At 41.2% G+C, this 23077-nt stretch overlaps 1 protein-coding gene across 1 annotated transcript in view; it reads right to left on the bottom strand.

Annotated features, from left to right (window-relative positions):
- Positions 1-5462: 5462 nt before the first annotated feature.
- The window catches only part of LOC124798535 (sorting nexin-2), a 53456-nt gene continuing 35841 nt past the window's right edge, over positions 5463-23077 (bottom strand). Inside the window, exons 10-11 of the mRNA XM_047261984.1 lie at positions 15135-15287; positions 5463-6338 (exon numbers count right to left, since the gene is read on the bottom strand). Of these exons, the coding sequence (XP_047117940.1) occupies positions 6288-6338; positions 15135-15287 (204 nt within the window). The 3' untranslated portion in view covers positions 5463-6287. The remainder of the gene's footprint in view (positions 6339-15134; positions 15288-23077) is intronic.

Raw genomic sequence — 23077 nt, 5'->3', positions numbered from 1 at the left:
GGCCGGCAAAATGCATCATTCGGCTTAAAGTGCACATTCATGTGTCCAGATTCATACGTAAATTTTCTTGGAGTACCAGTACTGTATTATGTCATGTTTGGTTCTTTATCAAGGCATAATGCCATACGTGCTAGAAGATGTAAACGTGAACTTGAAATGCAGCGCACAGTTGGAACTAGCCAATAGTGTGGAACTAAACACTTCGTTTCCAATAAATTGACTGCCTCAGCAGAAAAGATTAATGAAAGTCAAATTTCTTTAACAAACCGACAAAAATAACTTTGATGTTCTGCAAGGCGATTAACACTTGACTATCAGAAAGGTGGAAATAAAATCTGAAACTGATTACATATTTTGGCCTTCCATAATTATGTGAATGTATTTTTATTCACTTGATAGCTCCCAGCCACAGAAATCCGTTTTGTTTTCATTTGACGTGAGAGCAATAAACGAAGAGGAAACAGCAAAATCACTTAACGTAAACTGGGTCACGTGGAGACTATCACCTCCCCACTACAACTCGGACTGCTCTGTGCATCAGATCCGGATCTACGATATTTCTGTACTGGGGCAATATTAGATAGTGATGCTCCCCCTCCCTCAAGCGTTTGTGGTAGGACGCCAAAAATTAAAAAAAAACCGACATTTCAAAAATATCTTCATTTTGTAGCGCAAATCTTTCTGAAGAGTCTGATACATAAAACATATATGTTCGAGGAAACATAACATGTTATTTGGCCTTAAGTGTGCCAAAGTGCAGTGCCACGCCTCTTCATGCAACATTCTTCCATCGCATGTCTCTGATTTCGCTCCGTGGAATTCAGAAACGTAATATTTTGTAATGGGTGCCATAAAACTATATTCACGCCAGTGAAAATTAAAATCTCACAATTAATACTGGATGGGGTTATTTGTAACTGGCAGAAAAGAACTCTCCAGAAAATTTGCAGTCTTTACTGCCTATTAGCTAATAAATTGCTGTTTTGTGTGATATAAAATTAAATAGAGGATACATAAAACTACTAAAGACAAGAGACAAGCAAGACAGTACGCATTTCTTAAATCCTTAAGCTCTGCCTTTTCTTCTCTGTAATATTGCCACTGCTTTATATAGCGTAATTTCCTTTCTGGGAAAGGAAATATTACCTCACCAAATTTAGTCAACGTTTTGCTACATGAAGAAATGAAATGTCGTCGTCTAATATTAGAAAAGCTGTTAATACAAATTGTACCCAAGACTGGTGCGGTTTCTCGATCTCATTACGTGTATTTTGTCACTGCTAGGTAAAACGAAACAGGCCTGTCTAATATTGCAGCAATTGTTACACACAGCAAATAAACGAGACTGTTTTAGCACAAAGGGTCATTTTTATAACACCACAGAATATAATTCACGAAGTACGAATATCAAATGCCTATTAGGCCTACTACAAGAAAAAGTAGTATGTTAGGAAATAGTTTCACATTACATTCATACTCTCTCGCTTCTGAAGCACGAGATCGAAAAGTCGCAGTACGAAATTTTTATATACTTTTGGAATCTTCATATTCTTCTGTAATTTGTGAGTGTCCCCGTTTCTTCCCCTTCCTCGCTCTAACAGACAATCTTATCATCACTAATCTTGGAACTGTTCCTGCCAGTGTCAAAACTTATTCTTTGGTTCACTTCAATAACCCTGCCACTTTAGTTATTCCGCATTTATTCTCCGGTTAGGCATTATTACGTGTTCGTACAACGTGGTTTCCGCGCTACTCCCAGAATAGAACTTTAATGGCTGTTTGTCGGGGACTGTATAACTGGCCCTTAGTGGTGTAGCTGTCTGGTCAAAAATTTTCCATCCAAATTTCATTTTCTCGGATACACGGAGGAGACAATACGCAATCTTTGCTGCCTGTTATTCCTGTTAGTTGTTTATTTCAACTCTGGTAGTCTGAATCTATGGAATTCGCTTGTAGTTATGACAATACTGACCATTTGCAAACCCAGTCAACCACATAAACAGCAATTGGCATTCACCCGTTCGGCTTTATTCAGCTCAGCTCGTATAGACCCGTCCCCTTTTTTCCGCAGGAAAGTTTATTTCTAGATGTGATGGGGATTCCGCTGCGGAGACATCACATACACTATGCACACATTCAAAAATCAACAAATGATTCATTCAGAAATCAACTTAGAATTTGTTCTAAAATGTTCAAAAACCAGCAGGGATGTGTTCAAAATCATATGAGTAATCGATAGACCAATGTGCACTGGACGCTAAGCGCTTTGTGAAACTAGGTCTTTTTCCTCAATAATACGAATTTGGCGTCCTTCCCCCTCCCTCCCCGCCCCCAACCGAAACTGCCACCCAGGGCAGTACCCCGGTTTGCTCCTGCCCCCTGGTTCCAGGCCTGTTGCGCATACGTGAATCTGGCAACTTAGGCGCACCAGTAAAATTTTTCCTGATATCATCTGGCTGCTTGCTGCTATCACTTATATAGCTAACTGCCACACTTCTGTAGCCAGAAGTGGGAGAAGGTGCTACTCATACGTGACAACTGCACATACGCATAAGCTCGCTCGCAACCACTCAAAGGAATCTAATGCAAAAGGTTGTGATATCACACTCATCGGAGGCAATTTGTTGTTGTGAAACATTGCATAGTCTTTCGTGCTGTTGGCAGACACTTATATGAGCATTGCGTTTTTTTTGTTGTATATGGCGCATTTCCTTTGCAACTTAAGTTTTATTTTCTTTTTTTCTCTTGTTCGTTTTTTATTGCTGCAGTATTATTCTATAGTAGCGAGATACAGTAGTAGTCTGTTAGAGTATTGGTTCTTATCAGTCAAAGTTACAAAAATTTAACTGAAAACTAAAACAATGAAAAATTCCCGGAATTCTAAAAAATTCCTGGGTTTTTCCCAGTTTTCTCCCGGATGAAAAAATTCCCGGGTTTTTCCCGGATCTCCCAGTTGTCCCGGGTCGTATACACCCTGATTGTCTAAGGCAATTTCAAATCTTAAATTTTGGAATACATTCCTACCTAAAACATGGAGAAAATATAGTTATGAACATGTGGCCTGAAGGGGTTCTCAGGAAGTGATGACCTCACTCCAGCACTACACGGAAGATTCTACACCCAATACTATCAAAGCCCTGTGCCTTTTAAGTGAGTGCTGCTCTGGAGAGAATACAAATTGTATCATGTTGCATTTCATAGTGTGTCTGGTCAACAAATAGTCCCACCTCAAAAACATTGTTATGCACTACCTTGCGAGCAGCCATACATACTTACCAAATTACATGGATTTTTCTTTTTTAAGTCAAGAGCAAAAGGAAAAAGATAGACATCTTCACACCTCAGGAGTGGCTGCACTTCCTGTGTGGCTGCCTGAAGCATAAACCCTTCAATAATGCGTGACATGACTGCCAAGTTTCTGGGTTTTGAAAGCCTATCAGATTACCACACAGACTACCAACTGTTTTCAGAGAGGGTGCAAATATATCTCAAATGTGAAAAATAAGTCTTCAAGGGCTCAAACCTTATGCATTACAATTATGGCTATAGAGAAAAGTATAGAGAGATTGACTTCAAACCTAGTCAAACAGACTTGCAGGCATTTCTGCTAAGCCTCTCAAATTACTTACCTGCACAGACTAGGACAGCAAAGCCAATACCACACAAAAAGATGCAAGACAAAGAAATTCATAAATTTGTTCCACCATTTCATCATCTGTTCTACCAATCACTTCCACATCTGCTCATGAGATGATGAGGCCTAGGATGATGAAAATGTGTTACCCTCCAGATGTGAAAATGATCAACTTAGATTACCTCCTCTGATCTTCATTATTTCGATGTGATATAACAGTAATTTCATTACTTGTTTGTATCAAAGTGATCCAAGTGATTTGTTTAATACAGAAACCAAAATATTGTGTGTCTTTCAATAAGAAGATTCCAATAAAACTTTTTATTTATTGGAACGTATTAGTCAACGTTTTAGCAAACATTAAACCATAAAAAAATGACCCATTTCCTTAAAACTAACACTAGTCTTCTCGAAATGACAAGAATGCCACATGGATCAGTGTGATTCTACTGTCGCCAGATGAGAATGGCTACACACTGTTTGCCATACAAACAGCTGCACCTAGACGGACAAGGCAGACTGCGGTCATTGCTGGCAGGCAGTTAGATGGTACCACACATGAAAAATGAGAACACTTAACTTTGAAGAATCAAAATTTGTTGCACTACACACCCACAAAACATACATGTTACTATGTCATCACACCTCCATGGTTGTAAATGCAAGCATCCATTTGCCACATCAAGTAATTGTACAGGTCTTGAATGTAAGTCCTGTGACACTTCATCCCATGCTGCTTGCACCTGAGTGCACAGTAACCACAGATAGGTGGGTGAAGTAGTAGAAATCCTGACAACACACTCCATGGTACACCTCTAATTCCCAATCACGGAGAGATCAGGCGATGTAGCTGGCCATAGAGTATCCACAGCTTCTGGCATGCTCAGGAAATGATAGCAGTACGAGGACAAGCATTGTCCTGTTGAAATAGGGCATAGGTGTGGTCATTTACGAATGGCAGTGGCATTTGTTGCAGGACTTCTTTCATGTACCACATGGCTGTCACAGAGCCCATTAGGGACACTAGTGATTGAGTACCATAATATACCACTATCCATACCAAACTGATGGGACGTGGTATGGAAGACCACACAACGGCTCTTCATGCCCTCCAACTTGTGGTCAACACCTCCAATGCAGAAACAGGACTCATCACTTCATATTGGTCCATATGCACCTACCCCTGCATCATTCAACCACCTGATAATGATACCTGCACTTACCGGATGTTGCAGAGAAGACAGGTCAGCCCACTGACCTGTTCCAACATTGTCATTACATCTGTCAGTGCTCGGTGGACAATCCATTGGTCCTCCCTCCTTGTAGTGTGTGATGTCTACATCCTGCATGTCACTCAGGCATGCCTTCTTGGACTCACTGCCACTGACAATGAGCAGTGGTCTCATCTAGATGGGCAATCTGCTGTCTAACAGTCGCCTTGGCATTGTGCACATTCGTAACATTACGTAGTGACATTACACCTGCTGTACTGGCTAATGTGGCCTCTTATGACCTCTTTATATGAACCGATAGGCATTACTTCATGGTCTCTCCCACACTCACTGTGTGTGCAGCTGACCATGAAAAAGTAATCATCAGCATAGCTTACTGAGTGCAACATATCCATCCAGTCTGCAGTGGGTTGACTGGAGCCTTCTGGGTGCAATACAATGATCAGTGTATTTAGAATTGCGTTAATAGCCAGTTTGTCTTTTGTTGTTATCCTTTACGTACTTCTCTGAGAATTTTGTATGCACATTTAACAACATAATTATGCTCTTTCAATATTAAGGTTGTTTTTCATATTCGGTCATTCATAACTCAGACGTTTGAAAAAACGTTGAAAAATTTATTTGCAGTTCTCTGAATCTTAACATTCCATTTCAAAAAAGAGATTCATTTTCAAAGTACTTCAAAGCATTCTTGTAATGCTGTTACACATAATTTATGAACAAAAATAATATTCTTACACATGACACTAAGATATTTTCCAACATTCACAGCACATGGAGAATAGACCTCTGAAGCAGTGCCCCTAAGGACTAGAGAAATACATTTGAGACTTAAGAAATATTTTCAGTTTCATCACATGGGTTCACTATTCAACAAAAATACAATCCAAGTAAAAGCATGAGATTACACAGAGTTAAACAATAGGAACTATATAAATATACAGCAATGCAATTAAACAAATTAACAGTTGAAACTAACCATGTAAGACATCCTATACATATACTTTGCATTTCATTTGTCAAAGAGGTTACAGACTGTTTCACATTTCTGAAACAAAAATAAGTTTTCTTTAACATAAACTTTTGAAGTACATATAATTAACAACTATTATTCCAGTTCCATGAGTAAATATTTGCCAGCCTCAAGGAACAGAGGCAATTTTAACAATTAGTGCTGGAGTCAGCCCACTACAGGAGTATGCCCCTGTAGCAATGCTGTACAAAACTGCCATCCAGCAAACATTCAACACAAATATTGGTTTGATTTCCTTTGCCAATTTACTGTCACAGACTTTACACAAACAGTTTGGTTTCATCTTCACTTGATACATTTTTACTGCTATGCAGCATACATAGCATGCAAAAAAACAGTAGGAATGGAAATATGGAATGTTTTTTGGTTGAACACTGATCCAATTTATTCATGCTATGGCCTTAGCTTCAGGCATAAATGCTTCCCAATATTTAATCAGCTGAAAATGTAAAATGACAGGACATTAGCAGTTTTTTAAATATCCGTCTGCTAATAAATTTTAAAATTTTTCTGATCAAACATCACTGGATTTTCACAACCAAACTTCCTTTCACAACTAAGTCAAAAAATGCAGTCACTAACTACTTTACATTTGTCTACTGTTCGAAAGGATTTATACCAAGACATTATTGCTACACATGGTTAGCTTTTCCAACACTACTTGTAATTAAACTGCAACATTCAGAAAGAATTGTCCACACAGATCTAAGGTCTGGGGATGTATAGAAAAGGTTACCAGCAAAAGGTATTGAGATTGCACAGATATGCACAAGCTGCACATGTATTTCCTGTTTTTGTGTTACAAGGATGATTAATGTTATTATGCGATCAGTTGGTGAAGAGCCTTCCAAAATGAGGAAACAAGATCGCAGTTGTCATTTGGTCTGGACAAGGAGTGCTGTATCAGATGGGTAATAATGAACAGGGCAAATTATTTATCTCTGGAAAATTAATTTGTCATACTATGACATTTCAGCTCACACAAAGAAAGCTTCTGTCTGCATTGAAGATGACATAATATGCTACACACCTGCCAGCTACAAGTGGTATGCGAACCTCTGACACTGATATGCTTAGTCGAAAGTGTAGTGTTCCTGAACAGTAATCATTTCAATCTGTCAGTGATAGCCCCACAAGAGTTATATACTACTGTTATGACTGCAATCTGACAGCAGCTACACCAGCACGTTGCGGAGGCCAAAGTAATACCCTTTAAATCACTCCAAACGCCATGTCACAGCAGCAAAATATCACAGGTAAAATCAAAGCCTTCTTTGAAAAATTGTAACTAACGTTGTCTTCCTTGGGCTGCATAATAACAGTTTTCCACTGAACACATCTGAACACTGCCAGCAGTAATATTAAGGTCCGCCAGGAAATATTTCTGGTGCTTTTTTGAAGTAAACTCATGTTTAAGAAGATTCCCAGGAATCTATCCAAACTCTCCAAAATACATACCACAATTCATTGCGGCTAAATGTAGCCCCTGTAATGCTCAATCTGTGGCAAAGTCTCAGCGAGATCAGAAGCAATAAACTGGAACAGTATCAATACACATCATCATGACTGATGTGTTTTCACTAATATTTATTCACAGACTATCAAAATATGTTTTACACTAATACCGATTTCTGCTAAGCAACAATCGGCTTCAATAGATGACAACTCAGTCACAAATCTTTAACAGCGTGAAACTACTTTGTGATGCATGAAAATTATTTCTGAGGTTACCTGATTCTGTAATCACATTCAATTACATTGCCAAGTCCATTTTTGTTTTGTTTTTAATGTGCAAAAACAACTTCACTTCAGTCCCATAGAACACGAAGACAAAAAGTGGAGCTGAAAACTGCAACACATTAAGCCCAATTGAAGGAAAGACAGCTAAAAAAACAGGAACTTGGAGAAAGGTCCATAAAATATGTCAGACACAATGGAGATCCTGAACTAAACATTAAATGTCTTTCGCCATATTGCTATGACAGGTAAAAAGTAAAACGCACTTGACAGCCTGGGAGCCATTCGCTAAAACGGCTGATAGACAGCACACATAAATGAGAACATATGGCCAACTGTCAAAGGTTGACGGCAATGAGCACAAAGTGATGAGGGATCACCACTTAAATGACGATGGCTAAAAGGAAAATTCCCAATACACAACTGGCTAAAATGATCTCATGGCGAGAGGGCCGAAAGGAGATCGTCCAAGCTGCTGGGAAACATTTAATTTCAAGGAGCTTGTTCCCATAAAGGGAAGACCAGTGAAGATGCCAAAGTGTCACCACCTGCCAACAGACAGCAACACAAAAATCATCAAAGGAAACAGAAGAACTAGCAGGCTGAGGTACGAGGACTGCAGTCTTGGCAGCCACATCAGTGGCTGCATTTTCCATCAGACCAACATGACCAGGGACCCACATGAACATCACAGTGGCTCCATCAAGACTGAGCAAGAGAGAGCTTTCCTGGACCTGTTGCACTAAGGGGTGGACAGTGTACAGCACACACAGGCTCTGAAGGGCACAGAGTCGGAGTAGATGACAATTAAAAAGCCTATGTCGCCGGATGTACTGCATGGCCTGATACAGGGTGAAGAGCTCTGCTGTAAATACAGAGTAGTTTTCAGGAAGGTGATATCAAAACATTGTTGGTACCAATGATGAAGGCACACTCGACACCACAGTCAGTCCTAGAGCCATCAGTGAACACAAAGGTACTATCGCGAAGTTCCATGCGGAGGTCAAGAAACTTACAGCAATAGAGTGAGGCTGGAGAAGTGACCTTAGGAAGGGAATGAAGTCCAAGGTGAACATGGGCTGTCACACGAAGCCAAGGTGGTGAAGGGTTTACATCCACTGGGAAAATGGCAAATAATGTGGAGTTAAGCTACTGAAGTAATAGCTGAAAGCTAACTCCACGAGGTAGTAGAGAAGAGGGATGCACCCCATGCTGGAGATAGGAGTCATCAAAGGAAGCAGGAAAGGATGGGTGGCCGGGTATGGCATACGAACAGCATACACATCTGCTGAGGAGAATATCATGGTGGTATGACAGCAGTAGTTCAGCAGCTTCTGCATACCGACTCATCTGGGCTAGTGTAAAAGGTGCCAGAGGCCAAATGGATGCCATGATGGCGGAGTGTATTGAGACAGTGTACGATGAAAGGATGTGCAGCTGCATAAATGAAACACCCATAGTCTAGTTTTGAACGGAAACGCGACTGGTACACACAGAGGAGAGTGGTTCGATCTGCTCACCAGGAAGTACCACTGAGGACACACAGGAACCATGTACAGCGACTGACCAGGTAAGACACATGGCACGACCAAGAAAGTTTCCTTTGAGCATGTGCCCCATAAATTTCGTAGTTTCAACAAAAAGAGCAACAGGCTCAAGACATAAAGACAGTGGAAGAAACCAATTGTGCCAAAAGAAACAGTTTTGTCAGTGGAAAAGTGAAAGCTACTGCCGATGCTCCATGAGTAAAGATGATCAAGACAATGCTGAAGACATCGCTCAAGGAGAGAAGTCCGGGGAGAACTGCAATAGATGGCAAAAATAATCAATGAAAAGGGAGCCAGAGATGCCTGGCAGGAGACAGGCCATACCGTATTTACTCGAATCTAAGCCGCACCTGAAAAATGAGACTAAATCAAGGAAAAAATTTTTTCCCGAATCTAAGCCGCACCTGAAATTTGAGACTCTAAATTCAAGGGGAGATAAAAGTTTTAGGCCGCACCTCCAAATTGAAACAAAGTTGGTCCATTGTAATATGAGACACAATTTAGGCCGAATGATTGACGAGAGTTGTGAGCTTAGCAGTTAAGCTTTACCAGGTAGCCATTGCTATGCTTCAGGCGCTCCGTCCGTATTTATACGGGTACCCTTCCTTTTTCACGTGCTTCGTCTGGTTTGAATTGACTGCTTATTTTTCTTTGATCTGACGTTCTCTTTGTTATAGGTGTTTACTTCCTCTAAGCTGAAAATGCATTATTGCACTGTGTCGTGCATTGTTTGTCGCATTCTAATAATGAGCGTTTACGACCTGTTGCCGCTCGCAGCATGGCTTGCTTTTGTGCGCACTACTGCGCTTACAATTAAAAAAAAAAAAGGAATCGTCTCATTAGTGAAACAATGGCAAGGGACTGCTATTTGTTGTTACTTACACTGCCGTTTTCTTTGATAATGATCAACAAGAACCAAATAATAGACTGTGTATGATAGAAGATGTTCTGAACGAGAGTTTGGTGAAAATTTTTCTCCGTTTGAAAATCTTTGCAGACGCCTCTTTAGTACATTACATTCTGCACAGAAATTAGAGTCATCTTAGATTTAAAAATCTAGTCAATTGCCGTGCTTCATTTCTGACTGTATCACTATTAGGCATAAGAATAATACGAATATAAACATGACATGATACGTATATTGTTCCGCGTTTGCTATTGTCTCACTCTAGTTTTGTAGATTATTAGGCAGACAGGATTTATATGAGATAGCAGCAAACACGAAAGAATACATGGCAAAATGTTTATATTCATATTATCCTTATGGTGAAGAGGATACTGCATGTGATTCACAATTCATAAAAGTTCCTATTAACAACCGCGTCTTCTCACAGATAGGAAAAAATTCAGAATGTAGAGCCATATTGACAAACATCCCAAACAGTTTTGCCAGTCGGATTTTCGTAGTACATTGAAATGCTGCTACATTCGAAGATGAACAATACGGAATTTGTATTTACTTCGTTGGATAATGTATGAAAATGCAGTGGTCGAAACTCGGGGCGGAGAAAAAAAGCTCGTCTTCCACCTGTTTTTAAAATTTATTTACTGACGCAGAGATTTTGGCGCTAGTATTTATCTCTGTGACTGCGAAGCATACCTGTGTAGCGCTACATATATTCGACGGCAGAAGTTAGTTGTGGTGGCACCTACCAACATTTTTCAGAACTTCCGCTTACTTTGCACTCGATTCTAAACCGCAGGCGGTATTTTGGATTGCAAAAAACAGAAAAAAAGTGCGGCTTAGATTCGAGTAAATACGGTAATTGTTAATGGTGATAGCCAAGAGGACAATGCTCAGGACGGAACCCTGAGGCACACTATTTTCCTGGATATAGGTGTTCAACAAGGCAGAACCTACACATACCTTGGAAACTCAATCTTAAAAATTCCTGAAGGAAACTAGGCATGCAGCCTCGGAAGCCCCACATATACATAATTTGGAGGACACCAATAGTCCAGCAGGTATCATAGGCTTTCTCCAAATCAAAGAACATTGCAACATTCCAGTATCTTCACAGGAAACCATTCTTGACATGGGTTGACAAAGTGACAAGGTGGTCACCTGCAGAACAATGCACTCTAAAGCCAAATTGCGAGACTTGAGCCATCATACCAACCTGGCATGAATCATACATTCCATCACATTGTAAACACAGCTGATGAGAGAAATGGGTTGGTAGCTAGAAGAGAAGTGTTTGTCCTTACTGAGCTTGGGTATCTGTATGACAGTGGCTTCATGGCAGCATCTGGGAAATGTGCCCTCTGCCCAGATGTGATTGTACGTATGAAGGAGAAAGTGCTTGTCTGCAAGAGAAACGGTCTGCAACATCTGAATGTAAACATCATCTGGCCCTGGGGCAGAGGATCAGGATGAATTGAGAGCATCACCTAGCTTCCTCATAGTAGAGTCGGTATTGTAGCACTCAATTCTGAGATAAGAAGGATATTGCCCAAGCATCCCTCACTCGTTTTCAATGGAGGAAGAAAGGGTGATAGTGGGTGGAGCTCTAAATCTCTGGAAAATAGTGGCCTAAGGTGTTTAAGATAGCAATAGGGTTCACTATGACATCCTCTGCTATGGTCAGGCCAGAAATTGGGAAAAGGACCTTGGTCCCAGAGGTCAGAGCTCAGCCCACACGATGGAAGAGGGAGTGGAACTGTTGGAAGAACTAGTACATGAAATTCAGCTAGGTTTCTTTTTGCTATCCCAAAGAACGTGATGACACTGCACACGCAACTGTTTACAATGAATGCAGTTTGCCAGTGTAAAAATGCAGAGAGCACATCTCAGCACGCAAATTGTGCTGTGGCACACCTCATTCCGCCAAGGACATGGCATGGTAAAGATGAAGTGCGAGGAATGGAAAGTTATGCAGCGATAAGGATAATGTTGGTAAGGTATTCAACTTGGTCATCACAACTGGGGAAATGTTGTTCATTGAAGTTCACCAGGGAGGAGTAACGCCTCTAGTCAGCCTTAGAAAGCTACCATTTAGGTGTGCACATAGGTGGGGGTAGAAGTCAGCAACATGTTAGCACATGAGAAATGGTTGCTTGAGTGTGTGTCAGAGAATGGACCACTCTAGACGATGGACAAGCTGGCAGTGCAGAAGGAGACGTCCAAATGGGAATAGGTATGCACTGAGTCTGAAAGGAACTTGGGTGCTCCCATGATAAGACACATGAGGGTAAGTTGGTTGAGAAGGTTTGGGAGAACCACAAACAAGATGGTGTCCATTAAAGTCACTGAGCAGCAGAAAGGGGTGAGGGAGTTGCCCAATAAGCTGGAGGAAGTCAGCCCTGGTGACACCGGATGAGCAGTATGACTCCCCCCATGCGAGATGGAAGGTCGTAGGATCCTGCTCGAAGAGATCTGGAGAGACATCAGCATTCTTGTCTGTTTGTCGGGTCCAGGGTAGAAAAATGGTTAGCAGTACGCACTGGCAACATGGCAGTCAGCTAGATAAGGATGTTATGTGGTGACACCATTCAAGAGGATCTGCAAGTTGGTGAAGAAGACCATTTGCCTCTGATTGCTTGGAGCCTTTGTGGGTGGCAGAAGAAGATACAGATGTTTGTTGGCTTGAGGGCATAAGAAGTCTTCATGAAAGTATTCCTTCTGCCCTTTCCAGCCTGCCGGTTGTGTAGCAGGTGGCTGCCCCATGAGGCAGATTTCTTATGGCTTGTTGTGCAGCTGGAGGAGGAGACAGGGATGCTACCATGACACGGTGATTTTTCAACTGCAGTGCTGAATTTGAGGTCGCAGGTCTGTGTGACCATGTCCTTCATAGAGCGAGATGTAGCAAGAACATAATGTGAGCTGAAAAGTAAAACACAGTGTTTCTGACTAACTAGCAACTTGGGAGCAACAGGTTAAGTCACCGTTTCCTTCACCCAGATCTCCTGGATGGTCTGCTCATCAAGATACACGGGACAATCTTGGGATGAGCCTGCATGATCGCCATTGCAATTGATGCAGCGGGTAATAGGCAGACAATTGCCTTCGTTAGCATTCTTACCACGGGTTACACATTTAGCTGAGCATTGACAGGACATGCGAGTGTGGTTGTAATGACGACACAGTTAGCAGCACATTGGGTTTGGGATATACGGTCAGACTGTGATAACTCAGTCTGCTTTGATGTCTGAGGGAAGCACTACTATATCTACATCAGAAAAAGAATGCGTGTGAGCACTGAGAATGCCTCTACCTTTATCATCACCCAATGGCCTGCAATGATGCCCTGATCACAGAGGTATGTTTGGATTTCTGCCTTAATAAGACCATTGAGCAGCCTAGTGTAAATAACACCACACAAACAATTCAGCGTGCAATGCGCCTTGACACGAACAGGATAGCCATGGAGGAGCAAAGCTGCAAGCAGTTGCTGGGCTTCAGAATCAGCAGTAGTCTCTAAAAAGCAAAATGCCATTGCTTACATGAGAGCAGGATTTCACAGGGCTGGCAACTCCGACACATTTCTGGATAATGAACGCATTTACCATTGCAAAGTACTGACCGTCTTCAGTACGTGAAACCACGAGGAACCCTAGTGCTGCTGGGAGGGTCTTTGAATCGTTAGCCTCATTTTGTTTCTGTTTAGTAGATGTAGACTGAAGGAGATGAGTGACTCACTGTGAGAAAATCCCCACAACTGCCAGCGTGTCCAATGGTGTGCTCCGTCCAGCCCCCCCCCCCCCCCCCTGCCTCTGACCCTCATGGGGGTCCCACCCGCCTTAGATGGTAGTTCACACCTGAGGTTACATCCCAACACCTAACAGAGGGACCAATTGGCAATTTGAGACTGTAACAGATCAGGCGATCACCCCTCCCTGGGTCTGACCTGTACCAGAGGGTACGTGCAAGCCCTACCTATAAAGCCATGGCTGGGAATTACGCCTTACCCAGCCACCTATTACTTATCAGATGTGTGGCCTGACATTCAGGAGTGCACCAGGAGGAAGAAGAAGAGGAACCTTTAACACCGAAGCAGATGAAGGACAGGAGAAGGGGAACAAAGAAAGAAAAGATAAGCAAAAAGCAGTGGAGAGACTGTTCTGATGTCAGGCTACTGAAAATGCAGAACACATTCCCACGAACATCCCGACATGTTCCCCAAGGGAGAGTAAAAAGAATAGCGAGAGGATAGACATGCAACATGGAAGGGAAAAGGTGCTGCGAAGGCTGAGGCCCCATGGTAGCCAAGCATGAACCCACCAAAGAGTGGCGAGCCCACTGGGAGGGTGGGGGGAGTGGTTGTGTCTATAATCTATGACCAAATATTAAATGAAGTCCTATGTATTCTCACTGATTTTGTAATTTCAAATTCAGTACAGCACATTTGCACATTATCACTACATAATCTTCATTAAACAATGATTGTGCGCTTGCACTGCCTTCTCCTTGGTCCTATCAAGAATCGAACAAGAAATCAGTTACATTTATGATACTCATCTAAAATACTTCATTAAGGCATGTTTTTGGTCAGTTAATAGTGTATGGAGGTTGGTATTAATTGGCCTAAAATGGCTATGGTAGACATGGAAATACAACACTGGTGGCAGTAGCAGATATCTGTTACTTACATGGACTAAAAATAAACGAAGGAGGGAAGGCTCTTCTCAGCTGAGGTGTTAAGAAGGCACATGAGTAAGAAAGAGGCACACGAGTATGACTGGAAACATTGTTAAGCTTTCTTACGATTGTCTTCAGAGGTAGGTATAGGAAACATAGGTGCCTATTAAGCACTCAACATCTGAACTCTACAGCATGATGTCGCATTTTCTTCTTCTATTATTTACATTCGACCGAAGACTTTCATTCTTATCTCTGCCAAGATCATAATATTCAAATATCTAGACTGATTATTAAGTTTAGCAGGTCCATCATTCAAGCACACTGTAAAGCTTAACGGCAAAATTTTTAATGATTAGCACTAATTAGATACCTGTAGTTGATTGTTCATCAGGTTTTCCAGATACTGAACGATGATTGCCTTGAAATCTTTCACACGATTGATCTCAAATCTTTCCAATTCTTTTTTAATCATCTTTGAAATATTATCAAATTCTTCTTGACCACGTTCAACTTTGGACTCCCACTGAAAGTAAACAGGAGTTCAAATTATGATTCAGGAACTAGTAAAAACTAGAATTTTGCACCATAAAAACTAGAAGTTTGCACCACACAGAACATGGTCAGGTCTGAGTAGTAAGTCACTGTACGTACTGTTTTACAGTGAAATTAAGACTAATGTCTTTCTGTACCATATTTGTCTTTAATCTGTCACAGATAAGGTAGAATCTCCAAGAAGTATCCTCCAAACTCTTACTATCATTGCCTATTACTTAGTTGATTCTTAATAAGTCAAAGTACAGCTGGGGGGGGGGGGGGGTGGAGGGGGAGGGGCAGGGGGGGGGAGGAACCATCAAGTTCATCTTGACTGTCTAGATGAGTAGAGTTGGCTTATCGTACACTGGAAATCAGGCATTACATTGAAATAAGATTACTATTCATCCATATTAGTAACAGTTGCTTTCATACACAGGGAAATATATTACATACTTATACTACTGGCCAAATAGTTTTTGCATATACAAGCCAACGGAAGAGCAATTTCCTAACATAGAATAAAAGTCTTTTCCAAAGGTATTTGGAGTGTAGTCCTGTGCAGAATCGAAAAATGAATATAAATAGTTCAAACAAGAAGAGAATAGAAGATTTTGAAAAGTGGTGATGCAATATACTGCAGAAGATGGATGTGCAGATTAGCTAACAAATGAGGAAACACTAAATACAATTGCATAAAAAATGAAATTTATCGCAAAACTTGACTGGTTGTTGTTGTGGTCTTCAGTCCAGAGAGTGGCTTGATGCAGCTCTCCATGCTACTCTATCCCGTGCAAGCTTCACCTCCCAGTACAAACTGCAACCTATATCCTTCTGAATCAGCTTAGTGTATTCATCTCTTGGTCTCCCTCTATGATTTTTACCCTTCACACTGCCCTCCAATACTAAATTGATGATCCCTTGACACCTCAGAAGATGTCCTAACAACCGATCCCTTCTTGTGGTCAAGTTGTACCACAAATTCCTCTTCTCACCAATTCTATTCAGTACCTCCTCATTAGTTAAGTGATCTACCCATCTGATCTTCAGCATTTTTCTGTAGCACCATATTTCAAAAGCTTCTATTCTCCTCTTGTCTAAACTATTAATCATCCATGATCCACATCCATACATGGCTACATTCCATACACATACTTTTACAAAAGACTTCCTGACACTGAAATCTATAATCAATGTTAACAAGTTTCTCTTCTTCAGATATGCTTTTCTTGCCACTGCCAGTCTACATTTTATATCTTCTCAGCTATTTTGCTCCCCAAATAGTAAAACTCTTCTACTTTCAGTGTCTTATTTACTAATCTAATTCCCTCAGTTTCATCTGATTTAATTAGACTACATTCCATTATCCTCGTTTTGTTTTTGTTGATGTTTATCTTATATCCTCCTCTCAAGACACTGTCCGTTCCATTCAACTGCTCTACCAGGTCCTTTGCTGCTTCTGACAGAATTACGATGTCATCGGCAAACCACAAATTTTTTATTTCTTCTCCATGGATTTTAACTCCTACTCCGAATTTTTCTTGTTTCCTTCACCGCTTGCTCAACATACAGATTGAATAACATCATCAGGGATAGGCTAAAACCCTGTCTCACTCCCTTCCCAACCACTGCTTCCCTTTCATGCCCCCTTGACTCCTATAACTGCCATCTGGTTTCTGTACAAATTGAAAATAGCCTTTCGCTCCCCGTATTTGACACCTGCCTCCTTCAGAATTTTAAAGAGATATTCCAGGCAACATTGTCACGAGACTTTTATAAGTCTACAAATGCCAGAAATGTAGGTTTGCCTTTCCTTAATCTATTTTATAAGATAAGTCGTAGGGTCAGTATTGTCTCATGTGTTTCAACTATTCTACGGAATCCGAACTGATCTTCAAGGTCAGCTTCTACCAGTTTTTCCATTCATCTGTAAAGAATTTGCGTTAGTATTTTGCAGCCGTGGCTTATTAAACTAATAGTTCGGCAATTTTGATATCTGTCAACACCTGCTTTCTCTGGGATTGGAATTATTATATTGTTCTTTAAGTCTGAGGGTATTTTGTCTGTCTCATACATCTTGTTCACCAGATGGTAGAGTTTTAGGCTATTAGTAGTTCTAATGGAATGTTGTCTACTCCCGGTGCCTTGTTCCGGCTAAGTTCTTTCAGTGCTGTGTCAAACCCTTCACACAATATCTTACCTACCATTTCATCTTCATCTACATCCTCTTCCATTTCCTTGCTATTGCCCTCAAATACATCGTTATAGTATAGACCCTCTATATACTCCTGCCTTCCTGCTTTCCCTTCTTTGCTTTGAGCTGGTTTTCGATCTGAGCTCTTGATATTCATACAAGTGGTTCTCTTTTCTCCAAAGATCTCTCTAATTTTCCTGTAGGCACTATATCTTACCCCTAGTGATATATGGCTCTACATCCTTACATTTGTTCTCTAGTCATCCCTGCTTAGCCATTTTGCACTTCCTGTTGATCTCATTTTTGAGACATTTTTATTCCTTTTTGCCTGCTTCATTTACTGCATTTTTATATTTTCTCCTTTCATCAAGTAAATTCAATATTTCTTCTGTTACCCAAGGAGTTCTACTAGCCCTCATCTTTATCTACTTGATCCTCTGCTACCTTCACTATTTCATCTCTCGAAGTTACCCATTCTTCTTCTGCTGTATTTCTTTTCCCTGTTCCTGTCACTCATTCCCTAATGCTCTCCCTGAAACACACTACAATCTCTGTTCTTTCAGTTTATCCAGGTACAATCTCCTTAAACTCCTACCTTTTTGCAGTTTCTTCAGTTTTAATCTACAGTTCATAACAAAGAGATTGTGGTCAGAGTCCATATCTGCACCTGGAAATGTCTTACAATTTAAAACCTGATCCCGAAATCTCTGTCTTACCATTATATAATCTACCTGAAACCTTCCAGTGCCTCCAGGCCTCTTCCACGTATACAACCTTCTTTCACGATTCTTAAACCAAGCGTTAGCTATGATTAAGGTATACTCTGTGCAAAATTCTACCATGCAGCTTCCTCTTTCACTCCTTACCCCCATTCTATATTCACTTACTTTTCCTTCTCTTCCTTTTCCTACTATCAAATTCAAGTCCCCCATACCTATTAAATTTTCATTATCTGAATAATTTCTTTTACCTCATCATACATTTCTTCAATCACTTCATCATCTCCGGAGCTAGTTGGCATATAAACTACTTATGCATTCACTATGCTGTTCGTAATAGCTGATCCTTTTATTTTATTCATTAGTAAACCACCTCCCGCATTAGCCCTATTTGATTTTGTATTTATAACCTTGTATTCACCTGACCAGAAGTCTTGTTCCTCCTGCCACCGAACTTCACTAATTCCCACTATCTCCAACTTAAACCTATCCATTTCCATTTTTAAGTTTTCTAACCTAGCTGCTCGATTAAGAGTTCTGACATTCCACACTCCGATCCTTAGAATGCCAGTTTTCTTTCGCCTGGTAACAACGCCGTCCTGAGTAGTCCCTGCCCGGAGATCTGTATGGGGGACTACCTTACCTCCGGAATATTTTACCCACGAGGACACCATCATTATTTAACCATACAGTAAAGGTGCATGCCCTCAGGAAAAATTACAGCTGTAGTTTCCCCTTGCTTTCAGCTGTTCACAGTACCAGCATGGCAAGGCTGTTTTGGTTAGTGTTACAAGGCCAGATCAGTCAATCATCCAGACTGTTGCCCCTGCAACTACTGAAAAAGGCTGCTGCCCTCTTCAGGAACAACATATCTGGTCTCTCAACAGATACCCCTCTGTTGTGGTTAGATTAGGTTGACAGAATCAGCATCCTGAGGCATCGAGGAGTACCAGTTTGGTAACTGGGATAATTGAAGGGGGAAAAATTTTAGATGGTGATCACAGCTTAGCTACAGTAAGCGGCTTTCAGAAGATACATACAGATGAGAAGGCTTGCAAATGACAGCCCCTAGCAGTCTGTGAGTTATGATCCATGACAGTTACAGTGGGCTTGGTGCAGCTGCTTCACCTGTCAAGCTCAAAAATCAAAGTTTCTATGGGAACACCCACTGTTATCACAGCTTTATAGATGACTAATTTTTCCATCTGCAGCCTTTGTGCTTTGCAGGGATCATCTGTCACCGACTATACTATAGGACATAAGAGTGGCATCAAACGAATCTTTGAATTTATGGTCCAGTGAATCTTTCAACACAGTAGGAGTGCTCAATCAGGCATTATGTCAGGTTGCATTTGAAGTTAATTATATTGTCTATCAGAATATTCACATCAATGGGTACGTGGCCAATGATTTTTGCAAGGTTTTTTTTTCCTCCTTATATTTATGGGGATTACTGTTTTCAAATTGTGCCTGCTGGAAGAAGCTTCATAAGTGAGTAAATGCACTCCAAATATGTGGTCGTAATGTCCATACATTTGAAGATATGTCAAGTATAAGCAATTTCCTTACTTACCTGATAGCAAGATTGTCATTATGAGAAACATTGCTTATCAGCAGAACATAATCATTCTAAGGAAGCATGGCTATTTGCTAATCCCATTTATTTTGATATGTTGTCAAATGTTAAGACTCCAGGGCATTAGAAGTAATATTAGAAGAAGTCCTTACAATGGAAAGGCCAAACTAACAGTTCTGCTGAGTTTCCTAGCTCACAGCAGGAAGGTGCCCCATAAGCTGCACAGCAAATTCACCAAAAGAGTGTGATTGTAGGACTTAACATGTCAAGAAAAATGCAGGCTTGTTGGTTGAAAAGCATTTGGAACAAAATGCTCAGCCATTTTCTTAGGAGGGGGGGGGGGGGGGGGAGGAGGAGGAGAATGTTGGTGCTGAATTCTTTCACAAGACACTTCACTACACTAAAAGAGCTGATAATTAAGAACAAAGCAGTTCTAACAATAATTCCTGACAACATATATTAGGCCTTCAAATGATGGATGTTACTGTGAACAGATATATCAGAGCTCACCTGAAACAGCTTTATAGTGAGTTCCTCCCAAAAGGACACCATACTTTCACTCCAGGGGGAAGTCAAAAAAGCCCTCAATACCCAAGCTTGGTGAATGGATCATTACTACCTGCAGGTGAATCTCAAGTGAAACCATAACCAAAGGATTGAAAAAGTGGTGTGTATCTAATGCCATGTATGGATCTTGAGGTAACATGATATGGGAGCGTCAGGAAGAAAGAAATGGCAGTTGGTGTACAAACTATCATATCTGCATTTGTAATGAATAAAAAAAAATAGCAGTATCACAGCTATTGCCTTAATTGGCAAAACAGATGTGAGCAAAAACTGCATGTAAACCATTTCTTTCTGTTCCTTGTTTTTCTTCAGGATTTGCTAAAAATAAAAAATCTCAAGCCCATTCAAAATGGTGAGGAAGGGTGAACCATACAGGGTCAAAATACAATCAAATAAATACACTAAAATAATGTGAAGTTTCTAAACAAAGACAATCGCTTTAGTTCCAGAAGGCATTTTACCCTATAAGAAGAAGCAAGAAAAACAAAAGAGGAAAAATTTCTTTGCTTTTCAAGGCACCCAAAATTATGAAGAAACCACCTAACAAATGCAAGTGAATAGTCCCAGTTTTACTCATTAAGAAACAAAATAGGAAAATTAAAATGTCCAAAAAGTTTTGTACAACTTTTATGATGTGACAAGATTCTACAGAGTACTTTTTGTAATTTTACTTTTCTAAATCAGAACTCCCGTTTTTTTCAATACCACTGACCACAAGCAATCTATGTACATGCCCCAGTGTAATGAAGCTAAATGTAATTTGCATAATGTGTGCAATTCAGTGAAGAGCCAAGTTTCCAATTGTGAACAGGACAGTGTGACCTGTGCACACTTTTCAGTCAGTCAACATGCCTCAAGAAATCATTTCAAGCAATGGAAAACCCAGGTAGGAATATCAACAATATAGGAAGAGATTGCTACTTACCATAAAGAAGACATGTCAACTCGTAGACAAGCACAATAAAAAAGACACTCACATATAGCTTTCGGCAACAGCCCTCTACCTTATACACACATGACTGCCAACTTCCGCATCTCTGGCCGGAATCTAACATCATGTGGGATGCAAGCAGCTATCTGGAGGGGTTGGGTAAGGGATGGTAGTGTACAGATGGGGAGAGATGAATGCTGTCTGGTGAAAAGTGCAAGGACTAGACTGCCAAGAAGTGCAGCGTCATGAGGTTGCAGAGCAGGGAGGTTCAGAAAAAAGGAGCAGAAATAGAGAAGAGTGGGGAAGGTGTGTGGATGCATTGGCAGAGGATTGCAAATAAACAGGGTGGAAGAAGAGAATGGGGAGCAGACGATAGGACAGAGGGGGTGAAATTGTCAGGTGGAGAGTGTGGACACAGTACGTTACCATAGGTTGTGGCCGGGATAATTACAGGAGCAGAGAATGAGCCATTCAGAAAAGCTGATGGTGAAGTAAAGGATCCAGATGGCTCAGGTAGTGAAGCAGCCATTGAAATCAAGTTTGTTACATTCAGCTGCATGTCGACAGCCAGTTGGTAGTCATACCAATGTAAAACACAAAGATTGCAGCAGAGCTGGTAAACAACATGGCTGTTTTCACAAGCGACCTGGCCCCTGATGGGGTAGGATAAACCAGTGACAGGACTGGAATAGGAAGCACCGGGTGGGTGGTTTGGGCAGGTTTTGCACCTCCATGTTCCACAGGGATATGATGTTTGTGGCAAGAGCTTGAGATTGGGAGTGGTGTAGGGATGGACTAGGATGTTCTGGAGGTTGAGTGCGCGATGGATCACCACTTTAGGAGGGGTGGGAAGTATATCAGGTATGATGTTCCTTACTTCAGGGCACGATGACACATAATGAAAGTCCTGGCAAAGAATGTGGTTCAGTTGTTCCAGTCTGAGGTGGCACTAGATAATGAAAAAGACACTCCTTTGTGGCTAGTTCTCAAGGGTGGTGGGAGGATTGGGAGTGTGAGGGGAAATGGCACGAGATCTGTTTGCAGGCTAGATCTGGGGGATAGTGCCAGTCTGTAAAGACCATGGTGAGGATCTCAGCATACTGACCGAGGGAGTTCTTGTCACTACAGATACACCATCCCCGGGCAGCCAGGATATTTGGGAAAGGGTTTTTGGTATGAAAGTAATGACAGCTGTCTAAATGCAGGCACTGTTAGTGGTTGGTTGGTTTACTGTGGACAGAAGTGCAGGTGGAGCCATGAGAGAGAAAGTGGTCATCATCTAGGAGGATGGCATACTGGGTTGAGGAGGACCATGTGAAGTGTATGGGAGAGATGTTGAGGTTGTGAATGAACGAAGATAAGGTGTCTTGGCCCTAAGTCCAGATCAGGAAGGTATCGTAAATGAACCTGAACCTGACTAGGGGTTTGATGTTCTTGGAAACTAGGAAGTTCTCCTTTAGATGGCCTATTGAAAGGTTGTCTTAGGAGGGTACCTTGCAGGTGCCCATAGCTGTGCCACAGATTTGTTTGTATACCTTCCCTTCAAATGAAAAGTAGTTATGGGTTAAGATAAAGTTAGTAAGGTGTATGAGGAATGAGGTAGTGGGTTTGGAGTCTGAAGGATGTTGGGAAAGGTGGTGGTCAATAGCAGTAAGACCAGGGGCATGAGGGATTTGTGCATATAGGGAAATGGCGTCAACAGTGACAGGTGGGGATCCAGGAGGCAAAGGGGGTGGGGGATGGTGGAGAGTCTGAAGGGCGTGGTTGGTGCCTTTGATGTGGGAGGCTAGATTAC

This window comes from Schistocerca piceifrons, chromosome 5, assembly GCF_021461385.2.
Source record: "Schistocerca piceifrons isolate TAMUIC-IGC-003096 chromosome 5, iqSchPice1.1, whole genome shotgun sequence".
Classification (NCBI taxonomy): domain Eukaryota; kingdom Metazoa; phylum Arthropoda; class Insecta; order Orthoptera; family Acrididae; genus Schistocerca; species Schistocerca piceifrons.
The sequence above is the reverse complement of the archived record's forward strand: the minus strand, read 5'-3'. Positions and strand labels throughout refer to the sequence as shown.